This window comes from Loxodonta africana, chromosome 18, assembly GCF_030014295.1.
Source record: "Loxodonta africana isolate mLoxAfr1 chromosome 18, mLoxAfr1.hap2, whole genome shotgun sequence".
Taxonomy (NCBI): domain Eukaryota; kingdom Metazoa; phylum Chordata; class Mammalia; order Proboscidea; family Elephantidae; genus Loxodonta; species Loxodonta africana.
Window position 1 is genome coordinate 11190344 of NC_087359.1, and position 20750 is coordinate 11211093.

The following is a 20750-nucleotide window of genomic DNA, read 5'->3' on the forward strand; positions in this document are numbered from 1 at the left end:
TGGTCTTCGTTCATCCATCTGTCCACTGTCCTGTCGTGCTGTGCTGTGTGGTCCACTGTAGAGAGGGGTATCTCACCGGAGATCTGTCACTTGTGCACGTGTGTACAGGGCGTGTGTGTGTGTGTCATGGGTGGGTGTCTTATGGCCCCACTAGCCAGGTTTGGGCCTCCTCACCCGCCTATCCCCTCTCGGGATGGAGGTGTTGTTCACGCGGCAGTTCTGGATTTCTCGCCTGTTGGAAGACGCGGGATGCTACAGAGAACAGGAGCACTGGGGTGTTTCCAGGCCCTTCCCAGAGGAGGACAAAGACTCCAAGAACACTGGGGACGTGGATGTGGAGGACATTGGGCGCCCAGCTGAGAGTCTGGTGCATTTCTTGTTTTCTGGGAGAGGACTATTGGTTGAGAGCTGTCGGGTCGTGTCAGGGCCGTGTATGTGATCGGGGGATGTCTGTTGCCTAAATGCCTTTGAATTCAATTCGGGGAATTTTCTGAACAAATTGTACGTGCGGCCAGTGCAGGTTGGCACTTAAACTGTGTTAAGACCTGTGAGCTCAGAACAAAGGGGTGTGGACTGGTGCGCCCAGGTGTGCCCAGCGAGGTGGCAACGCGAAGGGAATGTCACGTGGAGGTGCCAAGAAGCAGGTGACGAACCCAAACTTGACACAGGGCATGGGAGCATGTGCTGTGTGACGGGGGTTCCTGCGCCACACAGAACAGCCCCAGTGCCTCAGGTCAAGCGCTCAGTTGCCAGAGGAGGGGCTTGCTCCGACCACATGGATGGGCCAGGTGGCAGGTGCCCCTGGTACTCCTGTGTCTTTCTGATTGCGCCTTGGAAGCTAGGACCCAGAGTGCCCACTTCATCCCTTCACCAATGTTTCCTGGCCCAAGAGCACTGGGACCACCCACCATGACTGTTTGTGGACTTCACAGGCGTGGCAGACCTCACCCGGGCTGCCTCCTCGTTCTGAATGGTCAGAGTGATCTGTCACTCGGGAAGCATCGGGTGTGGTGGCAGGGCTGTGTGCCCACGATCCCCATGTCATGGCACACGGCTCCTGATTGAGGCTGCGGGGTGAACAGCTCTGCCCCCCGCACGCTGTAACCCACCGTTCTTGCAGGACATGTAGTAGGATGTCTGTATCAGCTGCGTGCGGAGTTTGGGCAGCGCGTCTATACCACCACTGTATTTGTGTACTGTAACAGCTGTGTAAATAATAAATTCATACAGCTTCTACATTTCTCCCCAGTCCCTTTCCCGGTCTTCATTTCGTAGTCTGGGAGTTTTCAACGTATGAGGGTGTAGTTGGGTGGTCTTGCTGGACTGGGTGCCCTGTGGTACTAGGGAAGCGTGTGGACGTGGCACACATGTCCACCTGTGTGGCTGGGCAGTGCAAACAGGGCCTCTGTCTCTGAGCCCAGCCTCTCCTCTGGACATCCGCTTGTTTGGGGTAAGTGGTCCTAGCGGTCCAGCACAGCAGCTCCCCAGAAGGGTTTCCTGTTCCAAACCCTTGTGGTAATTGCTATGGAATTCTCCAGGAGCACTCAGGCCTTTGAGTTGCACAATTTTGTGTGTGAGGGAATCCCATGGCAGTCCGTCGTGTTCGTTGGGGTTTCGGGTTGTCTGCCCTCCCATCTACCTCACCCTATCCCAAATGATTTGTCTCCCCCACCTCTCCTCAAGCCACCACTCTGGCCTTGGGCATCTGGCCAGCTTCTAGCTGGGACCTCAGGGCCTCTCGTGGGGGTCAGATGGGGCCGGCTCTCCTTTTTCTCTCCACACCTTGTCACTGCCCGAGGCTGAGGAGGCGGCATTTGGAACCTCGTTCTTGGTGAGAATGAGACTCCAACCACTCACTGAAGCCCTTTACTCAGACTTGCACCAATCTGAAATTTGAAATAAAAAAGTTCCAAGCACCTTCCTAACTTTCCAGAATCCTTGTTAGTTGCTGTCAAGTCAGCCCCAAGTCGTGGTGACCCCGTGCACAACAGCACGAAACGCTGCCCAATTCTGCATTGTCCCCATGATCAGCTGGTAGACTGGACCATCATGCCTATAGGGTTTTCCTAGGCTGATTTTCAGAAGTAGATGTCTAGGCCTTTCTTCCTGGCCTGTCTGGTCTGGAAGCTCTACTGAAACCTGTTTAGCATCACAGCAACAGGCAAGACAGATGGGTGGTGGCTGAGCATGAGGAGCCTTGGATGGGAATTGAACCTGAGTCTCCCCCATGGAGGGCGAGGATCCTACTTCTGTTCCCTCTTCCCATCAGAGCTCTCAGTCACTGTCCTTTCATTTCCTGCCAGGAGGGGGCGCACAGGGCTCGGTCTTCCCAGAGCTTTCTCCCATCACGTTGCCTGCCGCCTCACCCCCAAGAGAACCTGTTACCAGCAGCTCCCCTGCTGGAGCCCCGGGGGCTTCTTATAGCAGTCTCCCCTGCCCCATAAGGCCCCCACGCCACAGTGGCTGCCTTCTGCGCCATGTTGCTGGCTGTTGCCAAGCACGGCCCCACGCAGACCAAGCATGGGAGGGCAGGTTTGCTTAGGAGGCGTGTAGCAGCCTGTCCTTGCCTTGTTGTGCAATGACGGGGTGTTTGCAGAGGGCCTGGTCCTCTCCAGACCCGAGTCCAGCCACACCTGTCCTTGGTATGGTTTGGATGTAGAGCAGAGGTGGGTGGTCCCTTAGAGGACACTGTGGCCATGGCCCCTGCAGGCCCCAGGCATAGGCCCTTTGTGGGTGCCCTGGCTCTGCCATGTCTCTCCCCACCCCTTGAGGTCTCTCCAAAGGCCAGTGTGTCTTGCTCCAAGGAGGTGCTCTCTGCAGTGCAGGCTGTCAGGGTATCTGGGGGGGGCCCACTGGCCTCCCCGTCTCCACACAAAGCTGGTACACTGCAGACGTTGTGGTGGGGGCAGTAGCCTGACCGGGCCTGGCTAGGGTGTCCCTTGGCTGACCGGACCTACTTAGAGGGGCATCTGCATCAGCAACGTGGATCAGGCCCTTGCAGGTGCTTAAGAAAGTCTCTTGTCCCTGGCAGGGTTTGGGGTTGAGGATCAGCTGGTGGCAACTTCGCACACCTATGCCCGAGGCCCAGCTGTCCAAGGACAAGAGACGTCCCTGCTGCCTTGGATCCAGAAATCTCGGCAGACGGCAGGCCTCTGGACACAGGGTGCTGCCGCAGTGGTCTGGTGGTGCCTGAGACCTTTGATCTCACCATGGAGAGCCAGCCAAGGGGCAGACGGGGGCCTGGGTTCCAGGGGCTCTTGTTCCTGTGGGGGGAGGGTACCCTGTGCCCCCCATGCTCTGTGCCCCCACACCCTCGTGCCCCTGGGCATCATGGGGCTTTGTGCAGCCCCTGGGCAGACTGTGGGTCCAGGTCCTGGCCCAAGCATAGCAGGGGCCCTCCCTGGGATAGTCCCCACATCCTGACAACTTTGAAGCCTCTCGGTGCCCCCAGAGCATGACTTTGGGGATCACAGTTCCAGATTCTTCATATTTTGTCCCCATCCTGTGGGGACAGGATCTGGGAGAATGGTGGAGCCACAGGAGCTCTACTTGGTGGAGCACAGGAGGCATATACTTGGTGTCCCTCCTCATGAGCAGGAGTGGTAGCCCAGATGGGAGAGCTGGGGTGGGACTGTCGGTTGTGATCCAGCACATAGAAGGTTCCAGAAGCAGGCCTTAAACCAGAGGCGGGTCTTCTGCCCCCTTTCTCCCCACAGCCCTGCCCAACTGGGAGGGGCTGCCCCTGAGAGGGCCAGAGTGCAGCAAGGTCCAGCCAGCATGCACGCCCTGGGCGGGGGGGCAAAGGCAGAGAGAGGGTCTGAGCAGTCATCCAGGCCCTGGGAGCAGACAGTCCACCTGTTTCTCACTCCTGTTCCCCTCCCAGTGGGCAGTGACGCCACCTGCTCCCCGCCTCCTCTGGATGTCCCCCTTGTAGGCTCACGGGGCCCTTGTCAAGGCCCACAGGGCCTGTGAGCTAGCATGGGGGTCGGTCCTCTGGAACCTGAGAAGTGGGACTCCAGCTTAGTTTTGACAGAGGGAACGGGAGGACCCAGAGTGGGAAGCACATGGGGGAGGGGAGCTGGCCAGTGAGGGGGCAGAAAACAGGACTGCAGGGTTGGGGGGCTGCAAGGGGGCAGTGAGCGGCACCAGTGCGCCCAGAGCATGGGGGGCAGGCTGAGGGAGGGGCGAGGCTGAGGGAGGGATGGCTTCTCCAGAGACTGTGCTGTCTAAGCTGGGTCTGAGACATGAGCCGTTGCTCACTTTTCGTTGCAGAGAAGCAGGGAGATGGCATCCCTCCGGCTGCATGTGGCCCGCCAGGGTGCCCGCTGCCGTCCACAGCGCCCACGACGCACCACCTACTGAGGCTCCCCAGCGGCCTCCAGCCAGGCTCCCACCACGCTGGCCACTGCTGGCCACAAGGCAGGTGGGTATGGCACGCCCAGGGCAAGGCGGGCTCACGACCACGGGCCAGGGCAGCGTCAGGTAGGGCAGGCCAGGAGTGGGATCGCCCGGAGTCGGGGGCCAGTCAGAGGCAAGGCAACAAAGGCAGGAGAACCAGTTTTTACACACACACATACACGCAACGCCCCACTGAACAAAACTGCTTCTGTGTCGCAGCTCCAGTCTGCACAGCACTCGGGTCCCCACCCCTCCAGAGTCCAGGGCCCCCCAGTGTGGGCTTGCGGGAGCCCCTGCCCTGCAGCCCCCAGGCTGCACTGGCCCCCCTTCTTGGCGCCACATGGGAGGCTCCCCACAGACACAGCTGAGATGGCTGACACAGGACAGAGACACTGTAAAATGACCAGCTTCTCAGCAGAACAAAGCTGGACCTCTGTTAGCATCTCATCCCTCCACTCAGACCAGGTTCCGTGGGTCCTGAGAGCCCTCTTCTCCTGCCCCAGGTGTGTGGCGAGCCCTCCAAAGTGGAAGCTCCATGTCCCCTGGGCCCCCAGTCTGAGCGGGGTGGTGCCCAGGCGGCACCCTCGGACCAGGTGGGCAGAGGCTGGGAGGCCCAGACACACGGGGGCACGGCTGCTGGCAGCACCCACCCTCACCAGCTGTGCCCAGCCCCCGCTTCTAATTAAAGTCATGTTGTCTTTGCAGCGTGGGTCCTGGGTCCTTCGGTGGGGGCGGGGCGGGCTGCCAGTGGTCAGGCTGGGTCCCTGCACACAGTGTTGTAACCATGCTTGGCTCCACCGCAGATCCGATGTGGAATGACGCGTTTCCAAACCCACCACCTCCCCCCTGCCAAACAGTGATCAGTGCCGACCAGGCAGCCACGCCGCTGGCCCAGCCAGCCAGTCCTGTGTGTGAAATAAATAAGAACTCCAGAGTCTCTGGTCCTCCTCCCTCCTCCCCCAGCCCCCCTCACACGCTCGTTTCAGGATTGAGAGTGGCCTCCCCATTTTTCTCGAGCTCTCCCTTCAGGAAACACTCCACTTCCCGGGCGTCCACTGGCCCGTCTGCGGGGGGCTGGTTGAGCTCCTCCTTGGCCGTGGCCGCCTCGCTGGCCTGCGGCTCCGAGGGCCCTTTCCCCCTGCAGAAGACGTTGCCCAGCAGCAGCACCAGGGAGGAGCAGAGCACCTCGGCCCCCGCCAGGATGAACACATACTGGTAGACGTGTGTGGCATCCAGGAGCTTGCCTGCAAAGAGACCAGACTCACTGTGGGCTGCCCTGCCTCTGCCGGCCGCCCCGCCCCTGTGCTGCCCCCTGAAGTCCCTGTGGTGTGTAGTTGGTGTCTCAGCTTTGAGGTTCCCACCTGCCCACCCACCTCCTGGGGCTGACCTGGAGAAAAGGCTTCCTCTATGCTGTGGAGGTTCAGGCAGGACTGTCCATATGCCGTCCCCTGCCCCTCGCCCACCTATCCTCTCCCCGGCCTCTTCCACCCGGGGGTCAAAACAGAAGTGGCTCTGAGAAGGTTTGGGGGTGGTCCTCGCCCAAGGCAGGGCCGGAGTGACGAGGTCCCACTGCCCCAGCACTGTAGAGTCCTTCATGGGTCTTCTGGTCAGTGGAGCCACAGGGACTCACTAGGCCACCAGAAGTGCTGGGCAGGGCTCAGGCCATGTGGTGTCAAGTGGGGACCCCAGACGGGGACGATCTGATGGGAAGGACTTGGGCACCCCTGTCCCCAGCCATGCCGCCAGCACAGCCTAAGCGTGCACCTCCAACATACTCCTGGCTCCCAAATCAGGGTGCGACCCCTATGACCAGGCCAGGCACGTCCTCATGGGGCAGTGGACGCTGGCACCTCCTCTGAGACCTGCTGGCTGGGGACTGGATGTGTGTGGGGTGGGCCAGGGCCAACCCATGGCCTCTGCCCAGTGCACGGCAGTTCCAGCGTCAGGAATGACCACAGGGGAGGTGAATTCCTCTTGCTGACCAGGTGTCTGATGGCGTGTAGTTCCTCCCGCAGGCTGCCACTTACCCCTGGAGGGTGGCCCCCCCAGCACAGTGACCACCCCCCCAACAGGCCGGCACTCACCCCCAGAGGGTGGCCCAATGAGCACGGCTACAGCCTCCAGCAGCAGCACCAGCCCGATGGCGCTGGAGAACTTCTGGGTACCCACGATGGCCATGAGCACCTCAAACTGCAGAGCACCCACCATGCCGTAGGAGATGCCAAAGAAGACGCAGAAGACCACCAGGCCACCATAGTCGGTGGCCGTGGAGCCCCCCAGGTCAGCGACACTGTTGAAGAACATGGCGAAGCTGAAGAGGTAGACAGAGTAGGGCCGCACTTGCCGCAACCCAGTGATGAGGCCTGCGGTGGGCCGCGCAAAGATGTCGATGAAGCCCAGCACCGTCAGCAGGAAGGCGGCCTGTGTGTCAGGCGTGCCCATGTCCTTGGCGTAGCTCACCACAAACACGGGTGGCACGAAAAGCCCCAGCACCATGATGGAGGCAGCCAGCGCGTAGATGACGAAGCCACGGTCCCGGAAGACGCTGAAGTCCAGCAGCCGCCGCACTGGCCGGCGGGGCCCCGGCTCGGCGCCCGGCGCCCGAAGCAGCTCCAGGGGCCGCATGAGTGCGGCGCATACACAGCAGTTGAGCAGCAGGCCGCCCAGGATGAGGAAGCCGCCACGCCACCCATAGTGGTCTTGGAGCAGCTGGCCCAGCGGGGACAGGGCGCACAGGAACACAGGACTGCCTGCAGCTGCCAGCCCATTGGCCAGCGGGCGCCGCTTGCTGAAGTAGCGGTTCAGCATGATGAGTGAGGGCTGGAAATTGAGTGCCAGGCCCAGGCCTGGAGGGGAGGGGACATGGGTGAGACACTGGCTGCCCAGCCCCCACCATGCTCTGGTAGAGGACCTTGCCCTGTGTGCAGAGCCCCCCGAGCACCAGGGAAGTGAGGGGCCCGCTGGTACCCCATGGACACTGCTCCCTGGAGCGGGGGGAGAGGAGGAAGTGGCTGGAGACCACTCATCCACGGAAGGCCCTGTGCCTGCTCAAGCTGAAGGGACCCTGCCCCGTCCACTTCTGGTCAACCTAGGAGGATGCTGGCCACAGAGCCTGGGGACCAGCTGAGGGACAGCCCCAGCCCCCACCAGCCACCTGGCACCCAGGGCCATTCTGACCAGGGTCCCAGGGCAGGTTCTGGGCTCAGGATGCTCAGAGGAGCCTGACAAGAGTTTGCTTCTCATCACACGGGCCAGCGCACTCACCGGTAAGGACCCCCGTGGTGAGGTAGATCTGAATGATGCTGCTGCAGAAGGATGCGGCCACCATGCCCAGGGATGCGAAAAGGCCACCCACAAGCATCACTGGCCGGCAGCCGAAGCGGTTCACGCACACACTGCACAGGGGACCTGGGGGCAGGGGGCAGGCTGAGGACAGACCGTTGCCATGTCTCCAGGCCACGCTCACATTCACAGGCTCTGACCACATCTACGCCCGCCCACAGCCATGCCCCGTGGAGCTGGCCCGAAGAGCCTAGCTGAAGAGCTGTGTCTGGGGGTGGCCCCACAGCATTTCCTGCCCAGGGCTGTGCAGCCTGTACCACCTGCAGCTCAGCCAGTGCTCGCCCCCTGTGTGTACTGGTAACCTGGCTGTCTCTACTGCTGGTCAGCCCCCCACAGTGCCAGCTGCAGGTCGCCGTAAGCACCACGAGAACGGCCTGTGTACTGCTTTCTGAGGCGGATGGGGCAGTCCCCTGAGAACAGCATCTTTTAAAGGACAGCTCACAGTGTCTCGATCTCCAGGCCATCCTCAGGACCATCTATAAATACAGCCACCACCGTGCAAGCCAACTTGCTGTCCCCAGTTTGGCCCTACAGAAAACAGGCTGCTCTCTACCAGACTCCCTGTCTCTCCAAAAGTCCCCACACCACTATGCCAGAGTCTGTCTCCCTGCAGTCTTTTCGTCCCATGCAACTGCTTAAGGACCCTGCCCCCGCCCCCCGACAGGGAAGCCCTCAGCAGGAGCCCCCGGGAGAGTGACCCCAGCAGCAGGTCCCCAAGACAAGCAACCCCTGACAGGTGACCCTTGGAACAGCAGACCCCAGCGAGGCCTCACCGGTGCCGTAAAGCATGGCCAGTAGGATGGAGGAGATCCAGGCCGTGTCGCTGTAGCCGATCCCGAACTCCCTGATGAGCTCCTTGAAGAAGACGCTGACTGCCTTGGGGAAGGCGTAGGAGAACCCAGTGATGACAAAGCAGCCAAAGAGCACAGCCCAGCCCCAGCCACCATCAGGGGCCGGGACTCCCGTCGGGCCATCGTCCACCACTGCACCACCCATGGCTGGAGGGCTCGGCCTGCGCCACCTGCAACAGGAAGCACAGGCAACTAGTTGTCACGGTGACAATCTCGGCTGGCTACAGCCGGGCGGGGTGGAGACAGAGGACATGCACAGGACACGTGGACGGCAGTGCTGCACACCAAATGGCCATACCCTGGGCTAGCCTCCTGCCAGGGTCTGCACGGGGGGTCCCCAGCCTCCCAGCCCAGGTCTGCATAGGGGCCCCCAGCCTCCCAACCTGGGTTCGCACAGGGGTCCCCATCCTCCAGGCCCGGGTCTACATGGGGTCCTCAGCCTCCCTGCCCTGGTATGCATGGGGGTCCCCAGACTCCAGGCCTGGGTCTACATGGGGTCCCCAGCCTCCAGGCCTGGGCCTGCACAAGGTCCCCAGACTCTCAGCCGGGGTCCACACAGGAGTCCTCAGCCTCCCAGCCCTAGTTTGCACGGGGTCCCCAGCCTCCCAGCCAGGGTCTGCACGGGGTCCCCAGCCTCCCACCCAGGTCTGCACGGGGTCCCCAGCCTCCAGGCCCGGGCCTGCGCCTTCAGCGGCCAGCCGAAAGAGTGTCTCCTCTCTACCACACCTTAGTGGGGCTGCCTCAGTACTAGCTCAGAGCCCACCCCTCGGCCACCTCTGCCCCGCGCGGGCCACAGGGTGCAGGACCAGCCACTGGCTGCTTCCTGACATCTGCTGCCTGACATAGAGTTCTAAAGGGCAGTGGCTTTTTTGGGCTCAGCAGGACTCAGATTACAGCCTCCTGGGCAGCGGGGACCCTGGTGGGGATGCTGGCCTGGCTGGCCTTTTCCACCAAGACCGTGGCTCCTGATTGGCCCTGTTTCTGGAAGCACCGAGTCACTGTTCTTTCTGGCAGTGGCTGCATTCCCATCCCGAAAGCAATGAACGCATGGGGCGGACAGGGCCACCCAGGACACGAGGACTCAGGAGCCCTGATACCAGAGTGGGGTCCCAGTAGACCCCACCCAGTCTCTTGCCTGGTCTTTGTGCCCTGGCCCTGTGCCTGCTCTCCTGCCCCTCCCTCTGGGTTCACAGTCAAAGTGTGGGCTGTCAGGAGCAAAGCAGCTTTGGAGGGAACAGTGGGATATAACCCAGGGGGGAGAAGGTGGAGAGAAGGGTGGCCCTCCCGCAGCCAAGCCCCGGCCAGTCCGTCTCCAGGCAGGGGACGGGCCTTCCCCAGTGCTTGCCTACCAGGCTATGCCCTGCTCTTCCCAGGGTAGAGCCTCAACTCCCCCAGAATTATCCACAGAGGGGCCTCAATACAGTTCAGGGAAGGCTTGAAGCCAGGGACTGGTGGGGGGTGCCTGCCGTGGGGGAGATGGGCAGCAGGGCGGGGTGGGGTGCGGGGAAGCTTCCACCTAGCCCACCTGCAAATGGGTCAGGCTCCCAGCCTGCCAGCCACACTCAACAGGACCAAAACCCCACAGCAGCCCAGGCTGACCCCAGGAGCTCAGCCCATGTGTGCAGGAAGCCGGGGCACGGGGTTAGACTTGCAGCTGAGGCCCCCCTTCTCCCAGAGCTCTGGGAGTCCCCTCTCCCACATGCTAATCACAGAGACGCTCCATATCCTCCCCTACTTACTCACCTGACTCTGGCCGCTGTGGATGGGGTCTCTGCTGTCTCCTTGAGGCTGGGATGGGTGGAGGGCAGTCCCGGGACTGGGGGACAGTCAGTCCAGCCTGCTCAGTACCCCGAGGCTCAGCCTCCCACTGCAGGGTCCTGGTAGCCTGTTTTCTGGGGAGAAAAAAAAGCCCTCTTGTGGTGGTTGTGGTTTCCAGGGTGTATATACCCTCCCCTGCAGCCATGCCCATGAGAGCCAGCCCTGACCCCTGGGATCCCTCACTTCTGGGAGGGCCAAGCCCCATACCCTGCCCCTCCTCAGATTCCCCTGGCAAAGTTGTTCATGTACCTACGACCTCACAAAGCCCGGGGCTCTGAGATGTTGACAGTCTGGCACAAGTGTCGCCCCCGCCCCGTGCTGAGGCTCAGGGGCCATGTGCCCTGCCCAGGTGGAGCCCTGCCTCCAACCATCCCAGCTAGAGTTTGCGCCCGAGGCCCTGGACCCCCAGTGACCAGCCATGCCAGGATGAGGCCCAGGAGATGGGGAACATCACCCAGCAGTCAGAAGACAGAGCGCAGGGAGGTCTTACCGTGTGCTAACATTAGGTTTTAAAAGTCCCGAAGACCACATACAGGGGCCCTGGTGGTGCAGGGTCCAAGAGCTCGGCTGGTGACCAAAAGGTCGGCAGTTCGAATCCACCAGCAGCTCCTTGGAAACCCTACAGGGCAGTTCTACTCTGTCCTACAGGGCCGCTGAGTCAGAATCTACTCAACAGCAATGGGTTTTTGGAAGACCACATACAGCAGGGTAGCCCTTAAAAAAAAAAAAAAACTAAGAAATATATACATTTTAGGAATACACTGAAATGCTAATGGAGAGGGGGCTGTCCTGGGGTCCCAGGTGGTTTGGGAACAACGGGTTTATGGGTGTTCATTGCACTTTTCCTCGCGCCAAGGAAAGGCATATGTAAGATTAGGGGCCACCCAGCCCTGCACCCAAGGGCCCAAGGAGGAAATGAAAGCAGCGAAGCACTGGACCAGGAGCTCTGAGGGCTCCCCCGGATCTCGGGTGCAGCCTCAAAGCCCACCAGGGCTAGCCCTCCTTCAGGCCCCCAAGGTCCTCAGGGGACAGATAAGGGTGTACAGGGAACAGGGGCTGTGGCTGGGCACAGAGCCAGGGAAAGGGGGTGTCACCAGCCCAGGGAGATGAGATGTCCCCAAACTGGCCTCCAGGAGGATGAGGAGTGAGGCAGAGGGTGGCACGGCCAATGTCCTGAGGACAGGCAGGCACAGTGTGTTCCAGGACCTGCCTATAAGGCTCCTGTGGAGGGTGCCGCCCTCCCTGCCAAGGGCCAGTGAGAGGTGGGGCTGAGGTGCCTTCAGACGCAGGGTCATTCCCAGCCTGGGTGCCTGCTACACCAGAACAGCCCTGCCGGTCCCCACCCCTGCCTCTTGTCCAAAGACCCCTAAAGTGAGGCTGGCCCACTAGGTGTCAGCTGGTGAACCAGGGCTGACTGTGGCAGTGCTGTGAGACAAGGGGTGGGGGATGTGCAGGGAGGGCTGGTGCAGGGTTTCTGGGGTGGGGCTGAGAGGTATGTGTGTATAGGGAGGTAGAAAAAGGGGGTTGGGCATTTCAAGAGATCCTGTCTCCCACAGACACAATGTGGAGAGCGGGGTACCCTGCAGCACCTGGCTGCTCTGAGAAGGGGAGTGTCCCCCGTGCCCGCCGAGGCACGCTGGCCTTTTGTGACATTTACCCTCCCAGGGAAATTACCCATCCGTCCAGGCCCAGAAATAACCGCCCTCAAGCCTGGAAAGCTGATCCGTCCAGGTGGGTGGGGGTGCCTGCTCTGGGTCGGGCGAGGCTCCTGGGGGCACCTGAGGGCTGGTCACCCAGCTAGTGTGCCCACGTGAAGGGCCCACAGCAAAGGCCCCCAAACACCAGGCTGCTGGAGGCTGATCGGGTGAGGCCCCGCAGATCTGAAAGCCCAATGTGTCCTCCTAAATCAGGGTCACTGCCAGCAACCCCCTCACAGCATCTCAGAGCAGGGGTCTGACAACCTGGCTGTCTGAGGGAGTCCCCAGCAGGGTCAGGTCTGGGGAGCCTCTGGGCAGCATCTTCACAGCACCCCAGAGCCCCTCTGTCCACGCTCATGCTGGCTTTGGTCTCCATCTTGGAACTGACACTTCCCGGACTGACACTCCAGTTTCACCTGCCCACCTAGGGCATACATCACCGGCAACATTCCAACCTGAACTCCTGGGCCCCAGCCGGCCCCTCCATGGCCTCCCAGCTCAGCACGTCTGGCAACCCCGGACTCAACCTTAAGCACCCTACCCGCCCATCTAATCCACTCACAATTCCTGCCAACGTCCCCCACCTCCTGGGACCCCCGGTCCCCTTTGGTCCATTGCCCACTGGCTACCAGCTCTGCCCAGTCCTGCAAATTACCCCTCCCCTCAGACCCTCCTCCACCTCACCTGCTCTGTTCCAGCCCAGCGGGCTCAATGCTGTTCCCTGCATGAACTGGCCACTCCCCCTGAGGGCAGGGTCCGCGGGTCTGTGCACAGTATCCTCCCTTCCCAGCCTTAGGGGCAGGGCATGTCCCCTGGGATCTGAGCCTTGGGCCCTCGGGCCAGCGGCCTGTCTAGGCACTAGTGAGTGTGGGGGAGGCCAGCCGTCACCTGATTTCCAGCCCTCGGCCGGCAACTAGATCCCTTCCTGGCAAACCAGAGGCCCCAGTCTCCAGAGGCCTGAGGACATAGCCCAAGGAGATGGCCAGCCCCTCACTCCTGACCTTGAGCCCTGAGCCTCCCAAAGGAGCAGGGTTGGTGGTGGCTGGGAAGGAGTAGGGCCTCCCTGAGCTCCCCTTCCCTCTCACTGCACAGCCCTGTGCATGTTGTACAAACAGATGACCACATGTCGATGCAGCCAGGGCCCCCCGCTGCCCCCACCTGGCTCAGAGGGAAGTGTGAGGGACCGTTTGCAAATGTGTGGTGTGGGGGCCTCTTCTGGGGAGATTGGGCTCCTTTGCTTTCACCAGCACGGAAGAAAAATCCATGCTGGCAGAGAGTGGGCACGGGGTAAGGGTCTACCCAGGCCTGGTCTGGGCCCCTATTCCCGCTGACCCCCAAGCTCCCTGACATGCGCTGGTACCCCTGCAGGCTCACGTGTGTCTGCTCACGTCCTTGCAGCGGCTGAGGGGCCGACAGGGCAGAAACACCAGCCTCATTCGCCAGATTGTATGCTGTCCAGAGGCCAGCCACGTGCTCTGAGCCTCAGCTGGGACCCATGGCCAGGCCCCAAAGGACCACTGGGCCGAAACTCATCTCTAACACCACACCCTGGCCAGAAGGCTGGCACCGGTTGCAGGCAGCTTCAAATCTGCCACTGGACGGGTGGCTGCGGGCGGGGGGGGGGCACCCCAGCTGGCTTCTCTGAAGGGCGGTTTTGGAGGGCAGAGATTGGCCCAGCCCACCTCCACACCACACACCAGGATCATCCCAGACACACCAGGCTTTGAGGTCCTGTCATACACCCTTTGTCCCACCCACACAGCCCTTCCACATGGTGCCTGCAGGGACCACAGCCACCCTGGCATGGCACCCTGGGGGCGCGACGTGCTGGGGATGGGCCTGACCCAGCTGGCCCTGTGCACCTGGGCCCTTGTAGCAAATTCCGTAAAACCAAGTGCCCCCAAGGAGAAGGGCAGGGGGAGAGTGGGGTTGCAAGACAACCCCTCTCCTCCCACCCACCGGGCCTGGTGGATAAAGGTGTGCCCTGGTCGCACCTGGCCCACTGCTGATGCCCTGAGTGAGGACTGACAGGGCAGCCCAGGGCTGGGGGCAGAGGCAACATCAATCAAAACCCAGGAGGCAGCAAGTGGAGGGACCCTGAGCCCCACCCACGGCAACGCCCCATCTCTGCCCTGGCCAGGAGAGGCCCCTGGGCCCCGCACCAGCCTGAGTGGAAGGAAAGGGACCCAGCCGCGCCTCTGCTCCTGCTCAGCCGGCTCGTTCCCCCTGGGCGCGTGGGGTTAAGTTTCCCGGAGCTCGGCCGCCCAGCCCCACCGATGGGGGAGCCAGGATGCGGGTTGGGAGGATGCTCTGAACGCCCCACTAGCCCGGCCTCGGGACGTGGGGGACGTGACCGCGCCAAGGGAGGAGCCGCCACCGTATTGCATAGAGTAGACGCCCACCAAGCCGCTACCGTATTGGCCGGGTCCTGTGAATACCTGCCGCCCGGAATTGAGCACTCACAGGGCCGCCCGGGTTTAGCGGAGCCCCGGAGCCTCTCTGCCAGCGCGGGAACCCCACCTGCTGTTCTGGGTCCCCGTGGAGTGAGCCCAATCGCGGCTCCTCCGGGGCGGGGCCGGCTTTCGTTTCCCTTCCCCAAGGCCCAGCTGGCTGGGCGCGGCTGGAGAACGTTGCCTTGTGAACTCGACTCCTGGGACCGGAAAATTGTGACCTCTTGGGCGCCCCCTTCCCGCCCCCGTGTGAGTGGCTGCCTGGAGCGGCCCATTTCACAGATGGAGACTGAGGATTGGAGGCCTGGACTCATCAAGGTGGCACATGAAGATGCCCCAGGCCCTGACCATGTCCTGCCTTGTCCCTGTGCCCAGGCCTGCCCCCCAGGTCTAATCAGGAGGCGCCTCCAATTTGCCCTCTGCACCGCCTTCCTCCCCCTCTTGCCACCCAGAAGGGCTCACCCTGGGGGTTGCATGTACTGGGCTCCTCCTCACCCTAGGGCAGGCACTGGGCCTTCCCCTCCCTTGCCAGCCTGGGCACAGAGGGGACCCGCCCTGGGGTAAGCCCAGCCTAGCACACCGGTTACTGCCAGCCAGGGGAGTAGGACCCCGCACCCCCTCCCCCACTGTGTCCTGCCCCTCCAAACCTAGTGTCCACTCAGTGAGAGTGAGGTCTCTCCTCATAGGTGGCTAGCCCTGCCCAAGGTCACGCAGGGTCATGGCCAAGCCTGCCTTGGGACCAGGCCTCCCTGCCCGTCCACACCACGTGTATGCCCTGGTCAGGAGGTCTCCACACCTGCCCCCAGAGCTGCTCTGGGCAGACTCCATCTTGTGCCCTCCTGGCAGCTCCTGAGGGCATAGCCTGCCCAGTGAGGGCCCACCACCACACTTCCTGTCCCTCCCCAGTACAGAGAGGCCAGCCCCTCCAGGCCAGGCTGACTCTTAGGCCTGGGGAATGAGGCTGGGAACCCCTGCCCCAGCGCCCACCTTACCCTTTGGCTGTGGACAGGCCCTTCAGGCCTGAGTGCATGGAGCAGGCCAGTCAAGTCCTAGGGCCTTCTGACCCTCCATTGCTTTCAGACCACCCAGCCTGAGGTCCTCATTACAGGAAGGGTGACCCCATCAGGCCACTGCTCCCCCATTCTGGCTGTCTGGACAGGCCACTCTGCCTCTGGACAGGTAGGACCCTGGCCCCAGGCTGACCCTTCTTACCAGACTCCAGACACCTCCCCCTCCCCCAGTGGCCCAGACCTGGACTAACCAACCACCTTGCACTGGGTGTTATCAATCCATTTTTTAGATAGGGAAACTGAGGCTGGGAGAATCCCTCAGTTTTCAGGGACCTAGCCCTAGTGTGGTGGCCGCACTGCCAGCGTCCCCCGAGGGCAGGTGTGGGTTTTGGAAGGTTTAAGGAACCCTTAAGGTAACAGGGAGGAGGAGGAGCAGGAAGCGCGGTCCCCCCAGCGCCACCTCGGGAGCACACATGCTCCTCACTCACTCAGGAGGCGGCCGAGGGCCGGGGGCGGCGAGGGGCACCCGGAGGGCCGCTACGGCCCCAGCAAATACAGCCGCCCGGCCCTATTTATATCCAGCGGAGCTGGCTGCGGGGGCCGCCGCCTACCGAAGGAGCTCCAGCCCCAAGGGCCGCCCGACGGAGGGCTCCTGGGCCGAGCAGGGGGTGGCCCGGAGGCTAGGGGCCCAGGGTCCGCGGACATGGGGGCGCGGCGGGCTCCCCGGAGCCCCTGGTGGGCGCAGGGGAGGTAGGGGTGGAGACCCTACCTGGGCGCCCCGCAGAGGACCAGGGGAGAAGGAGTGCGTGTGCGAGCGCTGGCCCGGCGTCGCCCCCACGCGGCTAGAGCTTAGCGCCCCAGGGTGCGGAGGAGTGCCGGGCTCGGGTCGAGCATCCGCGCCGCCGCCTATCTGCCGCCGCTCCGCCCGCTGTGCCCGGGCGCCCAGCCGGGGGCGACTTTAAGGCTCTGGTCGCTCGCGCCGCACGTCCCTTGCGCACGTCACCTCCTGCTGGCGCCGCCCCGCCCGGACCCCGCGCCCCCCTTCCCGAAGGCTCCCCGACGGCGCGCCCGGGTCCCCGCCACCACCCGCCCGCGGGGAGGGCTGGCGCCTGAGTCCCGATCGGGACCACCGGTGCGCGGACGCCTGGAAATGTCCCTTTGCCCCTGGCCCGCCCCCCTCGGCTGGGCGCCCCCCTGGCTGTCCCCCCTGCCCCCCGCCCGCTCCCGGCTCGCCCTGGCGGAAATCGCGGCTTCCATCTGCCCAGCTGGGCGGCTTGTGTGCCAGGGTCGGAGCCTGCAGTGACCGCGCAGACCTGGATGGGCCGTGAGCCTCTACCCGCCCGGTCGCGGCCTGTGACAGGCAGTCGCCCCCGGCCGCCCCCACGTTCCCCCCCCCCCGGGGGGCTCTCGCAGTCCTGCAGGACCTACTCCTTGTGCAAACCGGCGCTCCCTCCTGGATCCGCAGCCCCGTGGCCCGGTGCTCTTGGGCAAGCCTGTCGACATCCCTGTGAACTTCCGTTTCCCCAGCGTGGTTCCCGCTCTGAAAAGCCGAGGAGCCACCGACTCTGAGCGCCCGCGGCCCCACTTGAGGTGGGGCCACGGCCGTGGGATGGGTCTCCCATCCTGTCACCCCTTCACATCCACCCAGACACTGGTCCATGGGGGTAAGGTGAGGGCCACATCTCGCTGGTGCTTGGCAAGGCACTTTGCCGAGCCTGGCTTTTCCCATCTGCAAAATGGAGTAACAGGGCACTTTGGGCACTAATGTTTGAGGACACCCTGGTATTCAGCACTGGGAAGCCTGGGCCACCCACCTGGGGGAGGGGGACACTGGAACACTTCCCACCTGTTTCCAGACTGCTCTGAAGTCTCCTGGCAATGGGAGGCCCAAGGCTGTGTAACTGGGGCTTCATCACGGCCAGGATTTGGGGGGCAGGAGTGAGGACTCCTGCTGTAGGCCCTCCTGTGGGCCACGTGGTAAGTGAAGGGTGGGCAGCCAGGCTACCCCTTGGCTGCTGAAATGGCAGTGTAAGCGTACACCTGAAAAGTCTGAAGGGTGGGCAGCCAGGCTACCCCTTGGCTGCTGAAATGGTGGTGTAAGCGTACACCTGAAAAGTCTGCCGCCACCTCTAAATGTTAGCCCAGAGCCCAGCCTGCAGCCCCGGGTGTGGGGGCTGCTAACCTAGCAGATGAAGAACTTGCTGAGCTGGCTGAGCCTCATAGGACAGGGTGGCCTTCTGCCACTCGAGTCTTGGGGACCCTTGGACCAGGAGGCCTCCAAAGGTCTTGGAGGGACCCATCATCTGCCCATACCAATTAGCATTCACCAGCCCCCTTGGGCTGACAGGGGGGGACACCAGAGAGGAGGACACAGCGGCTATGGGAAGGAATCCCCTTGTCTTGGCAGTTCCTGCCTTTGGGGGGTGGGGGTGCCGCCCTCTCCTGCCCCCAGGTTATTTAGGCACACACCCTACTGCAACCACACGCCCTCCCTTTCCAGTGCCTTCCCCTCTTCCACCCCACACCTGTGCACAGATTCTCAAAAATGGGGTGGCAAGAGCGTGGTCGCTTGAGGTGTGGGCTGGAACTTGTGGGCGCCCACCGTGCCCCAGTAGCTCAGAGTGCCCAGTCCAACCAGGGGGGATAGTGCCCATGTTGCCGGGTCCCACCACCCCTTCCCACCTCCTGAAGCCAGGAGGGGCACCTGCCAGAGTTGGGTCCTCCGGGAGATCCTCGGTTCCAGGAGGTTCAGCCCAAGAGAGGGCCCACAGACATCTTCCCCACCTCAGATGGGCAGACGGTGGCCTGCCTGGCACCCCCGGCACACTCTAGCCCCTCTCTGCTGTCCTCCAGTCTACCCTGGCTGCCCGCCCAGAGCTGAGCTGGGGGTGCCCAGAGAAGGGACCTATCAGTGCACCAGCTTCCCAGACCCACCTCCAAGGGGAGGGGTCCATTCCCAGCCAAAGGATGGGGCATTCAGGGCCTGGGCTTTGACTTGGAGGGACAAAGGGGCTGGAGGGGGATGTTCCTGTGGATGAGCCAATTCCCCGATAAGAGAGAGGTGAAGAAGGGGCTGGCTGCTGAAGGTGGCCTCCTGGGACAGCTCACTTTAGGGCCTAACCCCAATCCTGGCATCCTCTTAACGTGGGGCACCCCCACCTCTAAGTGCTCAGCCTTCAGAATTGGGTGGGGGCTCAGCTTCAAGTCTGTTGCCCCCCTCCCATGACCAGCAGCTCCTGTGCCCCAGCAAGTGGGAACAGGGGCTCCAATGGTATGCCTGGTACCTGGTGAGTCCCCCCAACCCAGAGGCAGAAGCCACAGGGCTGGGAGGGCAGGGGGACATGCCAGGCTGGGCCCGTCATATCCACCCACAGCGGGAATCAGTACCCAGCCCCTCACTGCCCACCCATGAGCTGCCTACAGACTTTGGGGCCGCACAGAGTGGGGCAGAAAATACCCACAGGGGAGGGCTGTGTCTATGCCAGGCTCAGGGCTCCCTCCTCTGAGCACCCTGGGGACAGTGGCAGGGCTCTGGTCCCTGCACCTCGGAAGGCCAACAGGCCGGTGGGGGAAGCTGGCCCACACCCCGAATCTGGCCCCGGGGCCCCTGTTCTACACCCCTGGGCACCTGGGTTGCTGAGCCAACTTCAGGCTTGGTTCCTCGTTCCAGCGGGGCCAGGCCTGTCAGTGAGCTGTTGTGCTGTGGGTACAGTTCCTTCCTTCAGATATTCTCATTTGAGGGAGGTGGCCTGGGCCAGGCACGGGAAGGGTGTGGCCATCGCTGGCCAGGGGAGGTTTCTGGGGATGACTGAGAGCTAGGAGACAGCTCCCCAACCCTTCCATCCTCTGGCCCCCTGTGACAGGACCCACCCTTGTCCCCCAGTCCACTAGTCCCACCAGGGGCCTGCCGTGGGCCCTACTTTCTCTGCGTGTTCCTGATTCGCAGCTGCAGGCTCCAGGTCTGCCTCCTCCCCACTGCCCAGCTGAAGTCCGCTGGGGGGCCGTTGTTCCACCTTTGCCAAGAGCGTTCTAAGCTGTCACATCTCCCATCTCGAAAAGCATCTTGGAAACACAGCCAGTTCCCCAAGGTCCCTGCGGCAGCTGCATGGCATGAGGAGGGGGAGGGGGCAGTCCCCCCACACCTCCTGGGGCGAGATCTCAGACACCCCGGGGCCCCAGGGATCCCCACTGGACTCAGGCCCTCCCTGGGGACCTCTGCTGCATTTGGGCCTAGACACCCCCTCCCCACCCCAACCCTGCCTGTACCACCCAGTGCTGCTGCCCAGTGAATGGATTGGGCAGGTTAGGCCACGAAAGTCACAGGACGGATTCCAGAGGACTACAGCCCTGCCCACTCCTGGTAGGTCCTGTCTGGCTGAGGCCGAGCACTTGGCACCACTGTCTCTGGTAGCACAACTGTCACAGCCTGTCACTCCACACCTGCTGATCACACCTCCCTGCCCAGACACCAGGTCCCTGGGGATCCTTGCCTGAGCAGCTGGTGTGGGGGAGAAGCAGCCTCCCCCCGAAGGCTGGGAAGGGGGTGCAGATACAGCTGAGGCTGTAGAGATGGCGACTTCTCCACCCAGCCCACCGCTGAGCCTGGCCTCTGGGGTGGAGGGCATGGCCAACTGTCCTTCCCTCACTGTCCCCACTGCCTCTGGTCTGAGGGTGTTTGAGCTCCTGGGAAAATAAAGAGGTAACCACAGGCTGGGCTGGCCCTCCGCTGTAGACTGTGGCCAGGCTATGGGCGGGGGTGGAGCAGGCTGAGAGGGGGCTTGAGGATGGAGTGTAGTCTCTGTAGTTTGTGGGGGTGCTTGGAGTATGTTGGACATGGGGTTGGGGTATGGCTTGTGTGGGATGTGTTTGGATGTGAGAGGAAGGTGTTCATGCGGGTGGGGCCTGCTGGAGGTGTGCGGTCCCTGCCTAGACCCCAGGTCAGTGACACCTCTGACTCCCACACCTGGGAGAGCTCAGACACATGCCTGCCCTCCACCCCCTGGGATCGCTTTCTGGGGCAGGTAGAGGCGGGGTGCGGGGAGGAGTTGGCCGGCCTGGCTGGGGACGGCTGCACTTTGTGGGGTTAAGACAGAGACTGTGGGTCCAGTGGAGCAGCACACAGCCCCACAGGCTCCGTGACTCTGTCGCTCCCCTCCATGCCTCCCCTCTGTGCCTCTGCAGTGC

The 20750-nt window shown here is 62.7% G+C and overlaps 1 protein-coding gene across 8 annotated transcripts; it reads right to left on the reverse strand.

Annotated features, from left to right (window-relative positions):
• Positions 1–5: 5 nt before the first annotated feature.
• On the reverse strand, positions 6–19310 carry SLC16A3 (solute carrier family 16 member 3). 8 transcript variants are annotated; one of them, XM_064270464.1, is made up of 6 exons: positions 19195–19310; positions 10335–10483; positions 8514–8761; positions 7663–7806; positions 6483–7244; positions 6–5642 (listed from the first exon to the last, which is right to left on the reverse strand). In XM_064270464.1, the coding sequence occupies exons 3-6, from the start codon at positions 8734–8736 to the stop codon at positions 5368–5370; spliced, it is 1404 nt and encodes a 467-aa protein (XP_064126534.1). In that variant the 5' UTR covers positions 8737–8761; positions 10335–10483; positions 19195–19310; the 3' UTR covers positions 6–5367. The 8 variants fall into 8 exon arrangements, with proteins under 8 accessions (XP_064126534.1, XP_023412544.1, XP_064126535.1 ...); XM_023556774.2 differs by lacking the exon at positions 6–5642 and adding an exon at positions 16995–17106 and having other exon boundaries at positions 5650–7244; positions 19195–19288; XM_064270462.1 differs by lacking the exon at positions 6–5642 and adding an exon at positions 10900–11123 and having other exon boundaries at positions 5650–7244; positions 19195–19254.
• Between the last annotated feature and the right edge of the window lie 1440 nt (positions 19311–20750).